The sequence below is a fragment of the Lepus europaeus genome, chromosome 5 (genome assembly GCF_033115175.1).
Source record: "Lepus europaeus isolate LE1 chromosome 5, mLepTim1.pri, whole genome shotgun sequence".
NCBI classification, from domain to species: domain Eukaryota; kingdom Metazoa; phylum Chordata; class Mammalia; order Lagomorpha; family Leporidae; genus Lepus; species Lepus europaeus.
Window position 1 is genome coordinate 3,092,071 of NC_084831.1, and position 21,125 is coordinate 3,113,195.

The window sequence follows — 21,125 nt, forward strand, 5'->3', positions numbered from 1 at the left end:
TCTCATCTTCCAGGGTAAAACAGCATTAAAAAAAATAAAAAAGGTGTGGGGCACTGTTGAAAGACACCTGTGGGGGAGCTCAGGCCTGGGGGGCCCCAAGCCCCCCGCCCCAGACAGGACAGGTGAGAGAGCACAGCTCACCTGCGTGGCAGCTCCATGGCCCACGCTCCTGTTCCAACGCTCTGTGTGGCAGTCACTTGGCCCCGCCCCCAGACACCACATCCTCCACAGCGTCCACCTCACTTCCTCCCAAAGCCACAACGAGGGGGTCGGACCGGAAGCCGACTTCCACCACAGAACACCACTGGGCTGAGAATAATGTGGGCCGGCAAAACTGACCACAGCACCACATACGGGGATGCACGGACGCACACGCATGCAAAAACATCGGCACAAACACAGGTGTGTGCGCCACGCCCACCACCTGCGGAAGGAACACGCCCACAGAAACCCTGGCAGCTACTGGGCGGGCGCGGGCCAGCGGGTGCCCACGGGGAAGGCAGTCACGTCGGAGGAGCAAGTTACCAAACAGCTAGCACGGCGCATGCCCATCTATGCTGTGGGAAAACAGAGAAAACCACCCATGTGAGCGGGGGAGCCGCCGCCACTGAAACCCCGGGGCCGTAATGGGGCTGCCAGTCCACCCTCAGCACACGGGCGAGCGGGTGTTCACAGGCGACGTGGACAACGTGAAGTCGCCGCAGCTCAGTGGTGATGAACAGGGACACCCCCACGTCCCTGCCAGAGGACGCCGGCCACACAGACAGCAGCAGCCCCACGTCCCTGCCAGAGGACGCCGGCCACACAGACAGCAGCAGCCCCACGTCCCTGCCAGAGGACGCCGGCCACACAGACAGCGGCCGCCCCACGTCCCTGCCAGAGGACGCCGGCCGCACAGACAGCGGCCGCCCCACGTCCCTGCCAGAGGACGCCGGCCGCACAGACAGCGGCCGCCCCACGTCCCTGCCAGAGGACGCCGGCCGCACAGAACTCAGGCAGTGGCCGTCCCCAGTGTTTCCCCTGCTCACAGCCCCCTCACACCCCAGCAGGCTCACTGGGGCACAGAGCTGGCTGAGCCACCACAGGACCTGGTCCCAGGTCAACACCCTGGACAGTAAGTGAGAGAGCAAACTCGGACACCAGGTCTTCACGGCTGCTCCGGCACGTGGTGTTGGCAGCTGTGGGCCGGGCAGGAAGGAGCCACGTCAGTGGTTTCCCACGACACCAAGGGACGTGACCGGGAAACAGCCCCCAGAGACTGCTGGAGACACGGGAAGACCGGGCGTGGGTGTCGCCACTGTTCAGATCCGTTCTCCCCAGCACACCGCCCCTCTGCCATCCGTCTCCACGCACCCAAAGCAGCTGTCAGAAAGGCTCAAGTGCCCGCTCCACTGCTCTGGCCATCAGCTCTGAGAAGCACACACGCCCTGCACCTGCCTGCAACGAGGCCTCCCTGGGCCAGGGCGGGCGCTCGGACCCCCAGCCTGGGTGACCCCGAGGGAGCGTGTGGCAGCGTGGAAGCACACTCCACGCACAGGCGCCTCCAGTGCCTTCCCAGACGGCAGCTGGGTGACTCCAACGGACAGAAGTCCACTGCGAGCAAAGGGCTCAGCCGTGGCCCCAGGGCACAGCGCCAACACCTGTCCTCCCCCAGGGAGACCTGCGCGGCAGGGCCTCCCACTGTGTGGTGGGTAGACACCGGGAAAGGACACCGTCACTCGGCTAGGAGTACCGCCACACCGCCGAGCCCACCCCTGCCCCCACCGTCCCCAGACACGGGCTCTCCCTAACGACCACCCTGCGCTCTGCTCCTCCACCACGGCTACCTTACCAGGTGACGGGCAGGGACCTCTCACTTCAGTGCCACCTGGGCCAACAGGTTACGAAATCCACAGCTGGGCCAGGCGCTGTGGCACAGCAGGTTCAGCCCTGCGTGGACACACATATACCACGGTGCCTGGGGTGGGGGCCCTGCCTGTCCAAGCCACTTCCTTCTAACGTGCACAAGGGGAACCAGCAGTGAGGGCTCACGGACCAGGGCCCCTGCCACCATGGAGCTCAGCCTCCTGGCTTCGGCCTGGCCCAGGCCCGGCACTGGAGGGCATCTGAGAAGTGAACAACAGAGGGAAGCATTGTCTCTGTCACTCTGCCAGAGAGGTCGCCGCGGGGTGCAGGCGGCAGGGCCTGTGTCCTGACCTGGTGCCACGGAGCTGCCGCTTGTCCCCTCGCTGGGCACACAGAAGGGGGCAGCAACGAGGGGGACAGGCCAGGCCTGCGCTTTAGCACCTCACAGGCATCATCCTGCGCTGGGCCACAGGAGCCCCGAGAGCGGGCAGACAGCGCACACGGCCAGGGCAGCGTCTTCACCAGACCCCCTCCCAGGCTGCAGACGGCCCCTCCCTCCGCGGGCACGCGCGGGGCCCAGCAGCGGCCTTTCAGGGTTCGGTGCTGGAGCCCACAACCGGCGATGCCCACCAGAGCTCAGCCACAGGGGCCGAGGGCGGGAGGAACCAGCAGGCGCCTGGAGGAAGGGCGGTGACCTGAGGAGGCACCCAGTCCCGGCTGCAGGCTCCGTTTTCCCAGGAAAGGCGACAGTCCTGACGGAGGAGCGGCCAGGCAGGAAGAGGCCGTTGCTTGGCAACCGCCGGGGAAGCAGAGACAGGGCCAGGCCAAGGTGGAGGGAGGGAGGGAGGGAGGGGCTGACAGGAGGGGGCGCCCTGTCCTCACACCACGGGAGGGAAGGGCGAGGCCGCTGGGGGGTGGCACTCCAGACCCCAGGCCCTCGCTCCCGACTCTGGCGATGAAAGTCGTTCTTCCTAAGCCTCTGATGACAGGTGGGAAAAAGAGCAAAACCTGACCCCAAGGGCCGCTCGACGGGGTGGGCGTGGGGCTCTCGCCTGACGGCCTCGGGCCTGCAGGCTTCCTGTGCAGAGCCCTGTGCGGGGGCCACCCCGGGGTCTGTCTCTGACCAGGTCCAAGCAGGGGTGGAGGTTCCGTGGCCTGTGCGGGGGCCACCCCGGGGTCTGTCTCTGACCAGGTCCAGGCAGGGGTGGAGGTCCCGTGGCCTGTGCGGTCCTGTGCGGGGGCCACCCCGGGCTCTGTCTCTGACCAGGTCCAAGCAGGGGTGGAGGTCCCGTGTCCTGTGTGGTCCTGTGCGGGGGCCGCCCCGGGCTCTGTCTCTGACCCCGGCTCTGAGCTCGCTGACGTCCTGCAGCAAAGGGCAGGCCTCGCAGGCTGCACGCTATAGGGCGGCCGGGAAGCTGCCCCGCGGCCCCACGCACTTCCCCGACTGCTCCCCCGAGCTGTGGCTGGCCGCGGCCTGTCCACGTACCAGGGAAGCGCCATGGCTGCGCGTCTGCGGTGACCCCTCCTGCAGGGCTGGTTTCCAATCGATTAAGCAGACAAACCAAAACTCTGACACCCCCAGACACTGGAAAGCAAAATGTGGGTCAAGGAAATCCCAGGTTGCAGGAGACGGAGCCTGGGCGCCCTCTAGTGGCCACGCACGCCCTCGCGTGGCAGGTGAGGAAGGGATCTGCCGAGCCCAGGGATTTCAGAGCCAGAGCACCTCGCTGGGAGTGACCGCCCCACGTCATTAGGACGTCCACGTGCGGCGGTTAAGCAGCAGCGGACGGAGGTCTCCATCCTACGTCAAACACCTCCGGATATTTAAAAACCTCTCACACGGAGCCATAACAGGCAGTGTCTCCAGTGCTGGGGAGCGATCATGTTATCACGACGCGCACGCAGCCATAAATCCGAGCGAAATAAACCGAGTGCGATCGGCTGCAGCCACGTGCATCTGGTAACTGAAGTACAGGCGGAGCTGCTACAGCGCATTGCACAGCAGCCCGATGCCCGCTCCTCCCAGCCACCACCGCTCACTGCTCCCTGCCGAGGAGGTGACAACATGGCCAAGGACCCGAAGGGCACCTTTCCAAGTCCAGCCGCTGCCGGGGGTGCCCTGCACCCAGGAAGACAAAGCCCCGGGCACGGCCCCCAGAACCATCGGGAGATGAGGCCCTGAGCCCACCGGCCCTGCCTGTGAGACGCTCCCAACAGCCTCCACGCCGACCACCTGTGGGCACCCACAGCTGACGGGCCAGGGGGCCAGGCAGCTGCTGGCGGCCGGCAAGGTGGGAGGGGTGCTGTGGCCCTCGCTGACCCTGGGGCGTGGGGCCCTCCCTTTCTTTCTGGCAATACTAAAGGGGGCAACCGCCCCCAGCCCCAATGACCACAAACACAGAGTGAGGGGCTCTACTGCCACCACAGCAGGGCTGACTGCAGGACGGGGCAGGGGGAGACGGCACACAGACCACAGTCACCTAACAGCACACAGACCACACAGTCACCCAGACGGGGCAGGGGGAGACGGCACACAGACCACACAGTCACCCAGACGGGGCAGGGGGAGACGGCACACAGACCACACAGTCACCCAGACGGGGCAGGGGGGGACGGCACACAGACCACACAGTCACCCAGACGGGGCAAGGGGAGACGGCACACAGACCACACAGCCACCCAGACGGGGCAGGGGGAGACGGCACACAGACCACACAGTCACCCAGACGGGGCAGGGGGTGATGGCACACAGAGCACACACAGTCACCTAACACAGCACACAGACCACACAGTCACCCAGGATGGGGAGGGGGAGACGGCACACAGACCACACACAGTCACCCAGACAGGGCAGGGGGAGATGGCACACAGACCACACAGTCACCTAACACAGCACACAGACCACACAGTCACCCAGAGCGGGCAGGGGGAGACAGCACACAGACCACACAGTCACCCAGACAGGGCAGGGGGAGATGGCACACAGACCACACAGTCACCTAACACAGCACACAGACCACACAGTCACCCAGACGGGGCAGGGGGAGACAACACACAGACCATACAGTCACCCAGACGGGGCAGGGGGAGACGGCACACAGACCACACAGCCAGCCAGACGGGGCAGGGGGAGACGGCACACAGACCACACAGTCACCCAGACAGGGCAGGGGGAGATGGCACACAGACCACACAGTCACCTAACACAGCACACAGACCACACAGTCACCCAGACGGGGCAGGGGGAGACAACACACAGACCATACAGTCACCCAGACGGGGCAGGGGGAGACGGCACACAGACCACACAGCCAGCCAGACGGGGCAGGGGGAGACGGCACACAGACCACACAGCCACCCAGACGGGGCAGGGGGAGACGGCACACAGACCACACAGTCACCCAGACGGGGCAGGGGGAGACGGCACACAGACCACACAGCCACCCAGAGCGGGCAGGGGGAGACGGCACACAGACCACACAGCCACCCAGACGGGGCAGGGGGAGACGGCACACAGACCACACAGCCACCCAGACGGGGCAGGGGGAGACGGCACACAGACCACACAGTCACCCAGACGGGGCAGGGGGAGACGGCACACAGACCACACAGCCACCCAGAGCGGGCAGGGGGAGACGGCACACAGACCACACAGCCAGCCAGACGGGGCAGGGGGAGACGGCACACAGACCACACACAGCCACCCAGACGGGGCAGGGGGAGACGGCACACAGACCACACAGCCAGCCAGACGGGGCAGGGGGAGACGGCACACAGACCACACAGTCACCCAGGATGGGGGGGGGGGGCGGACCTTTTTTCTGCCAAGGCCCATCTGCGTGTCTGGAACGTCATTCACAAAGTATCAGCTTAAAAATCCGCCTGCTCCCTGAGGCAGCATCGGGACGTAGCAGGTAAAGCCGCCGCCTGCAGTGCCAGCATCCTATACGGGCACCGGGTCGAGTCCCGGCTGCTCCTCTTCCGAGCCAGCTCTCTGCTGTGGCCTGGGAAAGCAGCGGAGGACGGCCCAAGTGCTTGGGCCCCTGCACCCACGTGGGGAACTGGAAGACGCTCCCGTTTCCCCTGTTTCCTGGCTGTGGCCTGGCCTAGCTCCGGCTGTAGCGGCCACTTGGGGAGTGAGCAGGCGGACAGAAAACTTCTCTCTCTCTTTCTCTCTCTCTCTCTCTCTCTGTAACTCTTTCAGATACATGAACAGACCTCTGTGGAGATCAGCCTGCTGCAGATGGACTGAACGTGAGTCCTGCCTGCGGCCGCCTTGCCAACCCCAAACCACAGGACCTTGCGGGCCGCATGTTCCCCTCTCCTGACCTGAAACAAGCGGGCATCTGCCAAGAGCCGGGCTGAGAGCGAAGCCCCGCCGTGGACGGGGCCCTGGAGCAGCAGAGGGCAGCGGGAGGGCGCGCGGCCCAGCAGCTGAGGCCCCCCCACCTCCCCGCCCCACCCCCGTCACAGCGTCTCTGCTCCACACCCACCTTCAGCTCCCAGCCCCAGCTTCCTGCAGGGTGGGGCTCTTCCCCCGGCCCCCCCACTGCAGACCTGGACCGGGGTCCCCACTCCCAGCCCCAGCTTCCTGCAGGGTGGGGCTCTTCCCCCGCCCCCCCCCCCCCACTGCAGACCTGGACCGGGGTCCCCACTCCCAGCCCCAGCTTCCTGCAGGGTGGGGCTCTTCCCCCGCCCCCCCCCCACTGCAGACCTGGACCGGGGTCCCCACTCCCAGCCCCAGCTTCCTGCAGGGTGGGGCTCTTCCCCCGCCCCCCCCCCCACTGCAGACCTGGACCGGGGTCCCCACTCCCAGCCTCAGCCTCAGCCTGGCCCTCGCCATCACAGGCATCTGGGAAATAAACCTCTCTCTCTCTCTCAAATAAAATACAGTAACTTTTAAAAAGAAAGGACAAGAAGAATTTGATACATTTAATAATAATTTAAGAATTCAACACATTCTAAAATACTTCCAAACTCTAAGAAAACAGGAAATTAAAACTGAAATCAATGGTGTGGAGCAGAGCACTGGGAACCACGGCAGGAAACGGGTCCACGCCGTCCGTGGACGAAAACCAGACCCTAGGTGTCTTATCGACAAGATGAATCGGAAACCAGCGAAGCATTTGTAGCAACTCGAAGACATCAAGAGGATGGAATTCCTAACGGTGAGAACGTCAAGTAGACATCAGGTGTGACTGAAGTTGGAAACTTGGGCACACAGAACAGGGGCGGGCGTTTGGCCCAACAGTGCTTAACACACCTGTCTGTGCTCCACGCTGTCCCGGCTACGGCTCTGCTGACGCACACCCCGGGGGGCAGCAGGTGCTGGCTCAGGGTCCCTGCCACCCATCTGGGGACGTGGCTGGGATTCCCAGCTCCTGGCGTCATCCCGGCTCAGCCGCAGGCGCCGCGGGCATTCAGGGAGTGAGCCAGATGAGAAGTCTGCCTAGCTGCCACCATCTGCCTCTCAAACAAGATTCGAAAAACAAAGAACACGAGAACTAAGTAGATCGAGAGCCGATCTGTGCAGAGGCCGGTGGAGGGCGCAGTCTGCAAGGACCTGACCGGAGCGGGAGCATCCCTTCCCTCCACCGTGCGACGAATGAGAAGCAAACCAGAACTTTAGACACAGCTTTGTCCCAACAGCTTCTAAACTGAGCTGGTCATTTCCCGGAGGACACGTATCCTCACAGTTAACACCGGGGAGGCAGAAATACACGGACCGACGGCCTGAGGGACGGCGAGAGTGACGGCCGCTTCACACACAGGGCACTCGGCAAAAGGAGGGGCGCTCCCTCCTGCTAGGACAGACAAGCGAAGCTGGAGCTCGGGGTCTGCTTTGCTGGGGCGCCGCCACCCCACACAGGCCAGGGAGAGGCGCGCGGCCTCACGCCCAGCCTCCCTGACCTCTGCCCTCAGGGACCCCGTTCACACAAGCCAGCCACACCCAGATGGGCTGTTGGACAGCTCCCCCAAGGCCACGCCCCCACTATCCCAGTTTCTCCAGACTCTGCAGGTCCTCAGCAAGACAGGGCAGGAGCAGAGGCCCCGCCCCGTCCCTGTCCCCATACTCAGCTTTAATGTCCCGCCTGTCAGCCCCACAAGGACGGGCACCTGCGGACGGACAGACAGACGGAGGGGAACGCCCGCCTGACCAGCTCGACCTGGCCCTACACACCCTGCGGTTCCTCCGGACGCCCGCACACGTGGTAGAAGCATCTCCGGCGGGGCTTCCGGGCCCAGGGATCACCGGGCCCGGTCATCAAGGACCTGGGGTGTGGAAGTGTCTCACTGACTGGCGGCGGGGCAGGGCACAGCGCGGGCTCCAGCCCCACCGCTGCTGGCTAGGAGGAGGCTGAGGACAGCAGGGTGAGCGTGGCATCACCGAAGCCGAGAGCCCCCGCCAGGCCTGGCTCCGCGCCCGGGGCCGAGCAGCGGGACACGGCTCACTCCCCAGTCCTCACACCCCAGCTGTGTGTGCGCTGTGCTGTCCACTGACGTGCCTGGAGGAGCTGCCACGCTTCTCCTTGACGGTCGGGTCTCGCGATGGCGTCTCCCTGTGCGTCCTCCAGGCTGAGGCTGCCCACGCTCTTCTCCCAGGACCTCCCATGCTTCTGGACCTCCACCCTGGGGTCTCTGCCCTGCCCCTCTTCTCTGAGGGAGCCCTCCTAACCTCAAGGTCATTAAAACATTCTCCAGCGGCTTTGCGAAGATTCCTCAAGTTCTGCTCGACATGCTAGGTCTTTGATCCATCCCACTTTACGGAGGGAAGACTGGGAGGCGGCACTGGGTGACTGGCGAGGCTCGCTCAGCAAACACGCGTGCCTGAACAGCGCACAGGCTGCTGGCTCCTCAGAGGCTGCCACACTGCACGTTTCTCTGCAGATCTTGCGACACAACACCGGGAAGTTTTCGCCATAATGCTGCGTGCAGATCTCTCTGCGCACTTAGCTGATACAGCGACGGCAGAAACAAACCCCAGCTCGGCCACCCGGGTGCTGCTGGGGAGCCGAGCTGCTGTGCGCGTCTGAACGGCTCCAAGCCTTGTCTCGGGCAGCCTGGGCCAAGCCTCCCTGTCCGTGTGGGTTAGCTGTCCCTGGCATCAGGAGCCTGGAAAGGCCACTTCCGGCCTGTAGGGGCCTCTCCAGATCTCAGTGAGTCGCTCCACGCGGCTGCAGGCCCACAGGGGCCAGGTCTCCCCCCAACGGCATCTCAACCTTCACACCGCGGCGACGGCCAGGCCTTTGCAACAGAGAACGCGCGATTCCCCACTCCCTGCGATTCCCCACTCCCTGCGTTTCTCTCAGCAGTGAGTGAGCACTTTCTCTCTGTTGCAGGCGGCTCCCACCCTGCTCCGCTCCCTCCACCCCTGGCCCGTGTGTCCCTCTCGCTGTCTATTTCTCACGGATCTGGGGGAGCTCCACCGAGCTCCACCGTCTTCTTCTCTAACCTAATTCTGGAGTTTCTAAAGCTCTGCTGTTGAATCCACCTGGAACCTGTCTGTGAACGCGTGCGATGAGAACAGAACTGTGCCGTGCGTGTGGATGACGGCTCACGGCAGCCCCGTCCTCACTCCCCGGGGAAGGCAGGGCACTGCTCCCGCCAAGGAACGAGGCACAAGCTGGCCCTGACACGGGGAGGATCTCCGGCCTTGTGTAAGCCACGAGGAGGCTTAAAAAACAAAACAAAACAAAACCCTCAGAGGAACAGGCAAGTGTGAGTCCAAGCGAGAACGCCGTGGGCCGTGAGACAGCTCCTCACCGCCTGGCGGGTCGCAAGGGCAGGGATAAGCCAGAGGAAAGAATGAGCCAGCTCGAGGTTGGGAACGAAACCTGGGGATCCCAGGAACCCCAAGCAAAACATCAAAGAACAACTCCGGGCGCCAGCGCGGAGCCGTGGATAAGGCTGCCGCCCGCCACGCCAGCATCCCACCGGGGCGCTCTTTCCTGTCCTGGCTGCTCCCCTTCTGGTCCCGCTCCCTGCCAATGGCCTGGGAAAGGCAGCGGAGGATGGCCCAAGTGTGGGAGACGGGAGGAGGCTCCTGGCTGCTGGCTTCAGCACGGCCCAGCCCTGGCCAACGCCGCCATCTGAGGAGTGAACCGGCGGATACAAGATCTCTCCCTCTGGAAATGTGACTCTCAACCTGCCGTGGTGTTCTGTGTAAACACTACATCCCTTCATCAAGGACACCCCCCTGTCGATCTGGACAGGACGGCACCGGCTGTGCCCTCTCTGTGTGTACTCTGCTCCTGTCCCCCGGCACGCGCCCGCAGCCAACCTGCGGCAGGTGAAGCTGTTCCTTCTTTGTTGTCGGCCTTACACCCCCTTGGCTATGACACATTTGAAGGCGTGCTTCTCTAGTCTGCTCATTGTAAAGGATATACCGGTAGCTGGTGTGGGTTCAATAAAGATTTCTTGATTGAAAAAATAAATATTTTTAAAAACTATCTTATATATAAAAAAAAAAAAAAGAACAATTCTGGGAAAGTGAAGCCGTGGGAAGGCTGGTTTCAAACCTCCTCCAGCCTCCTCAGGAAAAGGCCGGACAACCAGGGAAGCGAACCCCAGGCCCACGGATGACACCCTCGGCGGGCCAGCCCAGGGGACGCCCCCCGGGGGACCCTGTCAGCTCACAGAGCATTCGACCAGAAGCCTTCGGACATAACGGCTGCTTGTTTGCAGGGCCACAGCCTATACCGCAATGTAAACACTCGAAAAAGCCTTCCCAGAAAAGGTAATTACATTCCTCCCTTAAGGCTAGCTGTGCAAGTTCACTCTCCGGAAATTATCTACGCTGCTGTTTCTACAGACACGGGCACCACCCTTGTAGAAACATAATCGAAACTGCACGACACAGTGTTCCCATTTAGCCACGAAACAAACCTGCGCCACCATCGCCCTTCCAGAGCCACGCGGCTCAGGGTCAGCGGTGACTACGCGGGAGTGTGCCAGCCTGTGTCAGAGACGACAGACGCGAGACCCAGGGCAGCCACAGGGCTGGAAGCAAACTCCCCCCACTTGGTGCCGGTGACCTGCACGGCCAGGGCTCAACGCAACCCACTGGGTCCAACAAGACCGACCCTGACTGCAAGTCCACGCCTACCAGCCGCCACCGCGAGGCATTCCAGTGGACAGAGCAGCACCACCCGAGTACGGGGCGCTGTGGTGGACATCCTGCACCACCCCGTGTACAGGGGGAGCTGTGGTGGACATCCTGCACCACCCCGTGTACAGGGGGAGCTGTGGTGGACAGACCAGCACCACCCCATGTACAGGGGCGCTGTGGTGGACAGACCAGCACCACCCCGTGTACAGGGGCGCTGTGGTGGACATCCTGCACCACCCCGTGTACAGGGGGAGCTGTGGTGGACATCCTGCACCACCCCGTGTACAGGGGGAGCTGTGGTGGACAGACCAGTACCACCCCGTGTACAGGGGAGCTGTGGTGGACATCCTGCACCACCCCGTGTACAGGGCGCTGTGGACATCCTGCACTACCCCGTGTACAGGGCGCTGTGGACATCCTGCACTACCCCGTGTACAGGGGGAGCTGTGGTGGACAGACCAGTACCACCCCGTGTACAGGGGGAGCTGTGGTGGACAGACCAGCACCACCCCGTGTACAGGGGGCGCTGTGGTGGACAGACCAGTACCACCCCATGTACAGGGGCGCTGTGGTGGACATCCTGCACTACCCCGTGTACAGGGCGCTGTGGTGGACAGACCAGCACCACCCCATGTACAGGGGGAGCTGTGGTGGACAGACCAGCACCACCCCGTGTACAGGGGGAGCTGTGGTGGACAGACCAGTACCACCCCGTGTACAGGGGGCGCTGTGGACATCCTGCACCACCCCGTGTACAGGGGCGCTGTGGACATCCTGCACCACCCCGTGTACAGGGCGCTGTGGTGGACATCCTGCACCACCCCGTGTACAGGGGCGCTGTGGTGGACATCCTGCACCACCCCGTGTACAGGGGCGCTGTGGTGGACATCCTGCACCACCCCGTGTACAGGGGGAGCTGTGGTGGACATCCTGCACCACCCCGTGTACAGGGGAGCTGTGGTGGACAGACCAGTACCATCCCATGTACAGGGGGAGCTGTGGTGGACAGACCAGTACCACCCCGTGTACAGGGGCGCTGTGGTGGACATCCTGCACCACCCCGTGTACAGGGGAGCTGTGGTGGACAGACCAGTACCACCCCATGTACAGGGCGCTGTGGTGGACAGACCAGCACCACCCCATGTACAGGGGAGCTGTGGTGGACAGACCAGTACCACCCCGTGTACAGGGGCGCTGTGGTGGACATCCTGCACCACCCCGTGTACAGGGGAGCTGTGGTGGACAGACCAGTACCACCCCGTGTACAGGGGAGCTGTGGTGGACAGACCAGTACCACCCCGTGTACAGGGGCGCTGTGGTGGACAGACCAGTGCCACCCCGTGTACAGGGGCGCTGTGGTGGACAGACCAGTACCACCCCGTGTACAGGGGGAGCTGTGGTGGACAGACCAGTACCACCCCGTGTACAGGGGAGCTGTGGTGGACACAGACCAGTACCACCCCGTGTACAGGGGCGCTGTGGTGGACAGACCAGTACCACCCCGTGTACAGGGGGCACTGTGGACAGACCAGTACCACCCCGTGTACAGGGGCGCTGTGGTGGACAGACCAGTACCACCCCGTGTACAGGGGGAGCTGTGGTGGACAGACCAGCACCACCCCGTGTACAGGGGGAGCTGTGGTGGACAGACCAGTACCACCCCGTGTACAGGGGCGCTGTGGTGGACAGACCAGTACCACCCCATGTACAGGGGGAGCTGTGGTGGACACAGACCAGCACCACCCCATGTACAGGGGAGCTGTGGTGGACATCCTGCACCACCCCGTGTACAGGGGCGCTGTGGTGGACAGACCAACCACCCCGTGTACAGGGGGCGCTGTGGTGGACACAGAGCAGCACCACCCCGTGTACAGGGGGCACTGTGGTGGACAGACCAGCACCACCCCGTGTACAGGGGGAGCTGTGGTGGACAGACCAGTACCACCCCGTGTACAGGGGGCGCTGTGGTGGACACAGAGCAGCACCACCCCGTGTACAGGGCGCTGTGGTACACACCCTCCTGCACCGCCCCGTGTACAGGGCGCTGTGGTACACACCCTCCTGCACCGCCCCGTGTACAGGGGCGCTGTGGTGGACAGACCAGTACCACCCCGTGTACAGGGGGCGCTGTGGTGGACACAGAGCAGCACCACCCCGTGTACAGGGCGCTGTGGTACACACCCTCCTGCACCACCCCGTGTACAGGGGCGCTGTGGTACACACCCTCCTGCACCGCCCCGTGTACAGGGGCGCTGTGGTACACACCCTCCAGCACCACCCCGTGTACGGGGCGCTGTGGTACACACCCTCCTGCACCACCCCGTGTACAGGCACTGCACACTGTGGCACCACTCATCTCAGATTGCGAACGTACACGTGGAGAACAAACCCGAGAGCCACCTGGCAAGCACGGCGTTCGGAGCCTGAAAGGACAGACGGGGAGAGGCAGCACGCAGCGCCCCGTGGGAGGAGCGACGGCGCACAGAGGTGCTCTGCCCCGGAGCCGCCGCTACGTTAGCGCCCCTGTCCGAAACCCGAGCCGCTCCAGCACCGGACGCTGTGCGAGCTGATTCCGGAGCACTTCGGGTCACAGGTGCTCGACCTGTGTTAACTCTTGGTAGCTGAATCCTTGGGGGCAACGCAGAAATTCTGCAAGACCGTGAAAATGGAGGTCAGCAGATCAAGTTCTGGACCAGCGACACCAGTGCCCTGCTGGTCAAATGCATCCAAGGCCAGTCTGTCTCCACACATCGGGCCCTCGGCTCCCAAAGGGCATCACTCTGAGAGCAGCTCCGGCACCTTCCCCCCAGGACTCGGGCACCGCAGCCGGGAAGAGCAGCAGGTCCTCCTGGACACCCAACTCGCCGGCAGGAGGGGGGGGGGTCCCCCCAGGAACCAGCAGAAAGGAGGGGGTCACGGACCAGGTTCCAGAACTTACTCTCAGCTGGCGAGATCCCCGGGAGTCAAGGCCTGGCACTCACTCAGGTGGACTTCCCAAACGCTCCCTTTTCCACCCCCTCTTCCCTGTCGATGGAATCCCCCATCAGGACACGGGTCCCAAACTAAGAGGCCCCAGAAGGTGAGAGACCCACCCGCGCCACAGCTCCGTAACCACACACGTGCAAGCCCATTTGTCACTTCTGCTGGCAGCCAGCGCCACACACATTCCCGACCCCAGCGCTCCAAGGGGAGTGGGAGGTGCCTACGGCAACAGGCGGAGCACCCCTGCAGCCCCACGCTCGGCCAGTCTCTCAGCTCTCGGGCCCCAGGCGTGCAGGACATCCACACGAGGGCGTACCCCCCAGGTGCTGCCCACAGAGCCGCCCCCGGGTGCTGGGTCAGGGAACCATGGCTGGGTCAGGCACTGGGCCGACTCACGGCTGCAGCACAAGGGCTGACCTGCTGGGCCACGCCACGCCACTGGCCAATGGTAAAAAGCAAAATCCCAACTGATTCCAAAGCAAGCAGTCTGTAGCAGCTACTCATGATCGTGACGGTTACTATGCTGGACTAAGTATCTCTCCTCGGGAACAGATGGCAGCCAGGCTGTGGGCTTGCACAGTCGGCTCCCTGCGGATACTCACTGGAAGGGGCCGTGGGCGGCCTCCTGGCGGACCGGCGCTCTGCCTTGGGGCCGCCGGCGCACTGCGTGGGCGCGTCCAGGAGTTCTTCGGAGCTCAGTGAGAACTGGAACTGGATGGTTCCCGACTCCACCTGCTTCACCTGCAATCAGAGGGCACAGTGGTGGCCAGTCCCTCCAGCACCCCCCGGGCACTCACAGCCGCCCCGACACAATGTGTGTGCGCTCGGAACAGCAGCGATGTTTTCTGAACAGAAAACAACGGGCTGTGGCACTGAAGTCCCAGAAAATCCTACCATCGCCGAATAATCCCGTACCCAAGTAGAAATCACAGCCCAGCGTATCTCGTATCAAGCACAGAACGGCTCTGTCTCTGCGCGTGGTTCTACACGGATTCACACGACCAGCTCACAGTCAGGATGCACGCCAGCTCCGTCACCCTCAAACGCCCCCGGGTTCACCTAACCCAACAACCCCTGACGGTGGTCTGGCACGGTGGCTTAGTCTTTGTTTTTAATTTAATTTAATTTAATTATTTGAAAGGCAAAGTTACACAGAGGCAGAGAGAGAGAGAGAGAGAGAGAGAGAGAGAGAGAGATCTTCCATCTGCCGCTTCACTCCCCAGTTGGCCGCAATGGCCAGAGCTAGCCTGACCTGATCTGAAGCGAGGAGCCAGGAGCTTCCTCCAAGTCTCCCACACAGGTTTGGGGGCCCGAGGACGTGGGCCATCTTCCACTGCTCTCCCAGGCCACAGCAGAGAGCTGGATCAGAGTGGAGCAGCCGAGTCTCAAACCAGCGCCCATCTGGGATGCCAGCCCTGCAGGTGGAGGCTTTATGCGCCAGGCCACAGCGCCAGCCCCAGTGGCTTGGTCTTTGTAAGAATGTCACACGTGGGATCATATCGTACACAACTTGGACACTGGCTCCCTTCCCTCAACACAACGCTGACGAGATTCATCCAGGCTGCTGCACGTCAAGCCTTGGTCACCCCTGCCTACGGCTGAACGGTGTTCTGCCGTGTGGCTGTGCCGTTTCTCACCCCTTCACCCGTCCCGGAGCGTCTGGCTGCGTCCAGTCTGGGTGCTGTGAATGCTGGTCCTCAGATGTCTGGGCGAGTTCCCGTTTCTCTAAGCGTAGGCCAGTGGGGCCATATGCTATGTGCGTGTTCCATTAACAACTTGTAGGCTCTGATTTATTTCTAAACTCCCCACTCTGCTCCATAAGTCTGTGCCGATCCCTTTACCAGGAATAGTCTACACTGATCAGCGCCGCTTTCCATGAAGTCCTGAAATCGTGGAGGGTGACTCCTCCAACTTTGCTGTTCTTTGTTCAAAACTGTTTTCGACGCTATTAATTCCCTTGCCTGTCCACGTAAACTTCAGAATCAGCTTGTCTGCATCTATTAAAACACCCTGCCGAGATCTCTCCTGGATTCACGTTAAATCCGTAGATCAGCGTTGGGGAGAAGGACGTCTTCACCCTGCTGAGCCTCCCAGCACATACAGACTCAGGTCTGTTTCCACACTAAGGTTACCAGCTGCCGCAGAGCTGTTGCATCGAGGGGGCTTCCTAAACTGCTTTTTTTTTTTTGGCATTTTGCTAAGCGTTCACTGGTCGTATTCAGAAACACAATTCTCCACTCTCACCCCGTGTCGTCCAGCAACCTCACTAAGTCACCCCTCATTCCGGAAGTTACTCTGGTCCCTTGGGCTCGTCTACACAATCACGCTGTCCACAATAAGGGCGGTTTACTTCCTCCGTGCCGTGTGTGTCTTCCTTGCTGGACTTCACGGCACTGGCCGGAACTTCCAGTGCCGTGTTGAACAGGATCAGGTGCTAAGAGTGGGCATTCTCCCTTGTTCCTGGTCCTGGGGAAGACGCATCCAGGGATTTTATAATCCCGGGAAGGCTAATTTGTTCAGAGGTTTTATCAGAAACAGATGCTGAATTTGTGAGCTGCCTTTTCTGTATCAGCGGCTATGATCATATGGCTTTACTTCTTTAGGCTATAACTGAACTGAATCATATAAATTGGTTTTTGAATAGAAAATAGACTTGCGTTCCTGGAATAGGCCCCCATGTGGTTACAATGTATTATTATCTTTGCATAGTGTTGGATTCCACTTGGGCATTTTTCATCTACGTTCACGAGGGATAAAGCCCCGCAGGTTTGTTTTCCTGCTGCTGTCTTTTTCTGGTTTTCCTATCAGAGTAGTGCTGGCCTCGTTACACGAGTTGGGAATTATTCCCGTATCTTCTATTTTCTGGAAAAGATTCTGAAAATATTCAGCAGTTTGTAAACTGAATAGGCCAAGATATCTTGCTTTCAAAAGTTTTTCAACCCATGAATTTGGGGCAGGTGTTGTGACCCAGCAAGTGAAGCTACCACCTGTGACACCAGCGTCCCACGGCAGAAGGCCAGCGACGCCAGCGTCCCACGGCAGAGGGCCAGTGTCCCACGACAGAAGGCCAGCGACGCCAGCGTCCCACAGCAGAGGGTCAGCAACGCCAACGTCCCACAGCAGAGGGTCAGCAACGCCAACGTCCCACGGCAGAGGGCCACCAACGCCAGCGTCCCACGGCAGAGGGCCACCGACGCCAGCGTCCCACAGCAGAGGGCCACCGACACCAGCGTCCCACAGCAGAGGGCCAGTGATGCCAGCGTCCCCCAGCGATGCCAGTATCCCACAGCAAAGGGCCAACGAAAGCCCCGGCTGCTCTGCTTCTGACCCAGCTGCCTGGGAAAGCAGAAGATGACCCTGCCACCGGCATGGGAAACCCAGATGGGGTTCCAGGCTCCCGGCTCCGGCGCAGCTCAATCCTGGCCATTGTAGACCTCTGGGGAAAGAACCAGTAGGCTGAAGATCTCTTTCTCTGCCTCTCCCTCTCTCTCTGTCACTCTCCCAAACAAATACATAAATAAATCTCAAAGGAGAATTCGGTTTCTCCAGGGTCACAGGACCATGCGGGTCACTTCCTTCACCCTGGGCGATTTCTGGCAGTCAGTGGTCTCTTAGCAGCTCATCCGGTCCATCTGAAGCCACGGCACTCCCTTGGTGTCCTCGGAACCCCTGCGCTGTCCACAGCGGTGGCTCCCTCGTTGCCAACGTGAACAGTTCGGGTCTTCCTCCTCCTTCTCAGCCTTGCCAGAGTTGACTGACTTCACCGATCTTTCTAGAGTCAGTTCTCCATTTCGCTGGCTTCTCTGTTTCCTAAAAAAATTCATCTGTTTTTGACGCAGAAGATTAGATAACTGATTCAAGATCGTTTTTCTAAGTTTAATGTCATGCTATAAATATAATATTTATATTTATGAATGTATTTGAGACAGAGACAAACGGATGCAGAGAGACAAACAGAAAGGGCTCCCATCTGCTGGTTCCCTCTGCAACTCCCCTAACTGGCCTGGGCTGGCCGAGGCCGAGCCAGGAGCCAGGAGCCCAGTCCAGGCCTCCCTCGGGTGGGAGGGGTCCAGCCACTGTGTCACCACCCTGTGCCCCCACCAGGGCCTGCGTCAGTGGGAAGCTGGAGTCAGGCGCAGAGACCTGAACCCAAGAACTCTGATATGGGACGTGGGTTTCCCGACGGACAGCCTCTCCCACTAGGCCGCACGGCTGCCCAAACGTCATAAACTTCCATCAAAGCAGACTTTCATGTATCACACTTCTACTTTGTTCATTTCCCAACGTCTCCTTTTCTCTTGAGGCTTCCTTATTTAGAAATTTTCTAATTTCTGAGTGTTTGGAAACACTTATGTCATCTTTGTTGTTGATTTCTAGTTTAATTCTGTTAGGATCAGAGAACACACTTGGTGTGATTTCTGTTCTTCTGAAGAGGCTGTGCTGTCCTGTGACCCAGGCTAACGTCTGCCTCGGGGGCTGCAGGTGCCCTGAGCGCTGTCCACGGCTGTGCTACCTGGGGGGGGGGGGGGGGGGGGGGCTGCAGGTGCACTGAGCGCTGTCCACAGCTGTGCTACCTGGGGGGGGGGGGGGGGCTGCAGGTGCACTGAGCGCTGTCCACAGCTGTTCTACCTGGGGGGGGGGGGGGGGCTGCAGGTGCACTGAGCGCTGTCCACAGCTGTTCTACCTGGGGGGGGGGGCTGCAGGTGCACTGAGCGCTGTCCACAGCTGTTCTACCTGGGGGGGGGCTGCAGGTGCACTGAGCGCTGTCCACGGCTGTGCTACCTGGGGGGGGGGGGGGGGGCCTGCAGGTGCACGGAGCGCTGTCCACGGCTGTGCTACCTGGGGGGGGGGGGGGGGGAGGGGCTGCAGGTGCACGGAGCGCTGTCCACGGTTGCAGGCACAGAGTTCTCTCTACACACATCACATAGATCCAGTCGGCTGATGACGCTGTCCACTCTTCTATGGCCTGGTGACTTCCCACCTGCTTGGTCCACCGTGCACACGGTGAGGAGAGCCAGGGTCCAGCCGCACAGTGGACCCACTTCCCTTCCAGCTCCTCCAGGTTTTGCTCCCTGGGCTGGAGCCCTGCGGTAGACCCAGTTGCATCTGGAGCGTTGTCTGTCGTCTTCCCAGCGGCTGAGCCCTCCAACCACGTCCCGTCTCTCTGAGCTCCTGGAGGCCGCCTTGGCTCTGAAGTCGACCTTGTCTGTCGCTAACACGGGCGCTCCGGGTTTCCCCGTGTCAGTGTCCCCAAGGACTGCTCGTCCTCTGAGCCTGTGTCACTGCTGGATGCGCATTCCTTAGACAGCATCCGGCCGGCGCAGAGACAGCCTGGAACTCTCCGTCTCTAATCCATCCGCATCAACTACTCACTCTGGGCGTCACGGCCGGTGCGCTGGATTCAGGATGGCCACGTTAGTACTGCTTCTTCCTCTGGCTTTTTCTGTAGCTGCTTCCCAAACCTTTTCTGAATTATTCCATTTTATCTGGTGGGTTTTCAGCTCTCTCTTTGCGACTTATTTTCAGTGACTGCTATTGCGGTTCAAGGTACCTGTGCATCTACCTAGAATGGATATTAACTCTTCATGTGGAGCACGAAGACCCTCACCCGCAGCCCTCCTCACCCCTTCCTCCCTGCCGCCTCCCCTGCACTCACAAAGACCCTCACCACAGCCCTCCTCACCCCTCCTTCCTCGCTGCCGCCTCCCCTGCACTCACAAAGACCCTCACCGGCAGCCCTCCTCACCCCTTCCTCACTGCTGCCTCCCCTGCACTCACAAAGACCCTCACCACAGCCCTCCTCCCCCCTTCCTCACTGCCACCTCCCCTGCACTCACAAAGACCCTCACCACAGCCCTCCTCACCCCTTCCTCACTGCCGCCTCCCCTGCACTCACAAAGACCCTCACCACAGCCCTCCTCACCCCTCCTTCCTCGCTGCCGCCTCCCCTGCACTCACAAAGACCCTCACCGGCAGCCCTCCTCACCCCTCCTTCCTCGCTGCCGCCTCCCCTGCACTCACAAAGACCCTCACCCGCAGCCCTCCTCACCCCTTCCTCCCTGCCGCCTCCCCTGCACTCACAAAGACCCTCACCACAGCCCTCCTCACCCCTTCCTCACTGCCGCCTCCCCTGCACTCACAAAGACCCTCACCACAGCCCTCCTCACCCCTTCCTCACTGCCGCCTCCCCTGCACTCACAAAGACCCTCACCACAGCCCTCCTCCCCCCTTCCTCCCTGCCGCCTCCCCTGCACTCACAAAGACCCTCACCACAGCCCTCCTCACCCCTTCCTCACTGCCGCCTCCCCTGCACTCACAAAGACCCTCACCACAGCCCTCCTCACCCCTCCTTCCTCGCTGCCGCCTCCCCTGCACTCACAAAGACCCTCACCACAGCCCTCCTCACCCCTCCTTCCTCGCTGCCGCCTCCCCTGCACTCACAAAGACCCTCACCCGCAGCCCTCCTCACCCCTCCTTCCTCACTGCCACCTCCCCTGCACTCACAAAGACCCTCACCCGCAGCCCTCCTTACCCCTCCTTCCTCACTGCCACCTCCCCTGCACTCACAAAGACCTTCACCACAGCCCTCCTCACCCCTCCTTCCTCGCTGCCGCCTCCCCTGCACTCACAAAGACCCTCACCACAGCCCTCCTCACCCCTCCTTCCTCACTGCCGCCTCCCCTGCACTCACAAAGACTCTCACCACAGCCCTCCTCACCTCTCCTTCCTCACTGCCACCTCCCCTACACTCACAAAGACCCTCACCACAGCCCTCCTCACCCCTCCTTCCTCACTGCCACCTCCCCTGCACTCACCAAGGCTGAAACTTCTGTCATTGGGGTTCACACTGCTGCCTCGGCCACCCCATGTGAAGAACTCAGAGGGGACGCTCCGCCATGTGTCACCTCTGTGGTCTCCTACTGCTGGCGTTCCAGACACCTGCTGGGCACCATCTCCCCTCTGTCTGAGGAATTCCTTTACTTACTCTCAGAAAATGTCATGGGGGCCAGCACTGTGGTCGTGGGTGCAGCCACCGCTTGCTGCCCGGGCATCTCGTGTGGGAGCCGGTCCTGTCCTGGCTGCCCCACTTCCTCCCCAGCTCCCTGCTGATGGCCTGGGAAGGCAGGGGAGGACGGCCTCTGTGCTTGGGACCCTGCAGCCATGTGGGCCACCTGGAGGAAGCTCCTGG

General features: G+C 61.7%; 1 protein-coding gene across 5 annotated transcripts in view; it reads right to left on the reverse strand.

Moving 5' to 3' along the window:
- NPHP4 (nephrocystin 4) overlaps positions 1-21,125 on the reverse strand; it is a 120,726-nt gene that overhangs the window by 52,386 nt on the left and 47,215 nt on the right. For all 5 annotated transcript variants that reach the window (XM_062190336.1, XM_062190335.1, XM_062190334.1 and 2 more), the window contains one exon: positions 14,539-14,677. In XM_062190336.1, coding sequence (XP_062046320.1) covers positions 14,539-14,677 — 139 coding nt within the window. The remainder of the gene's footprint in view (positions 1-14,538; positions 14,678-21,125) is intronic.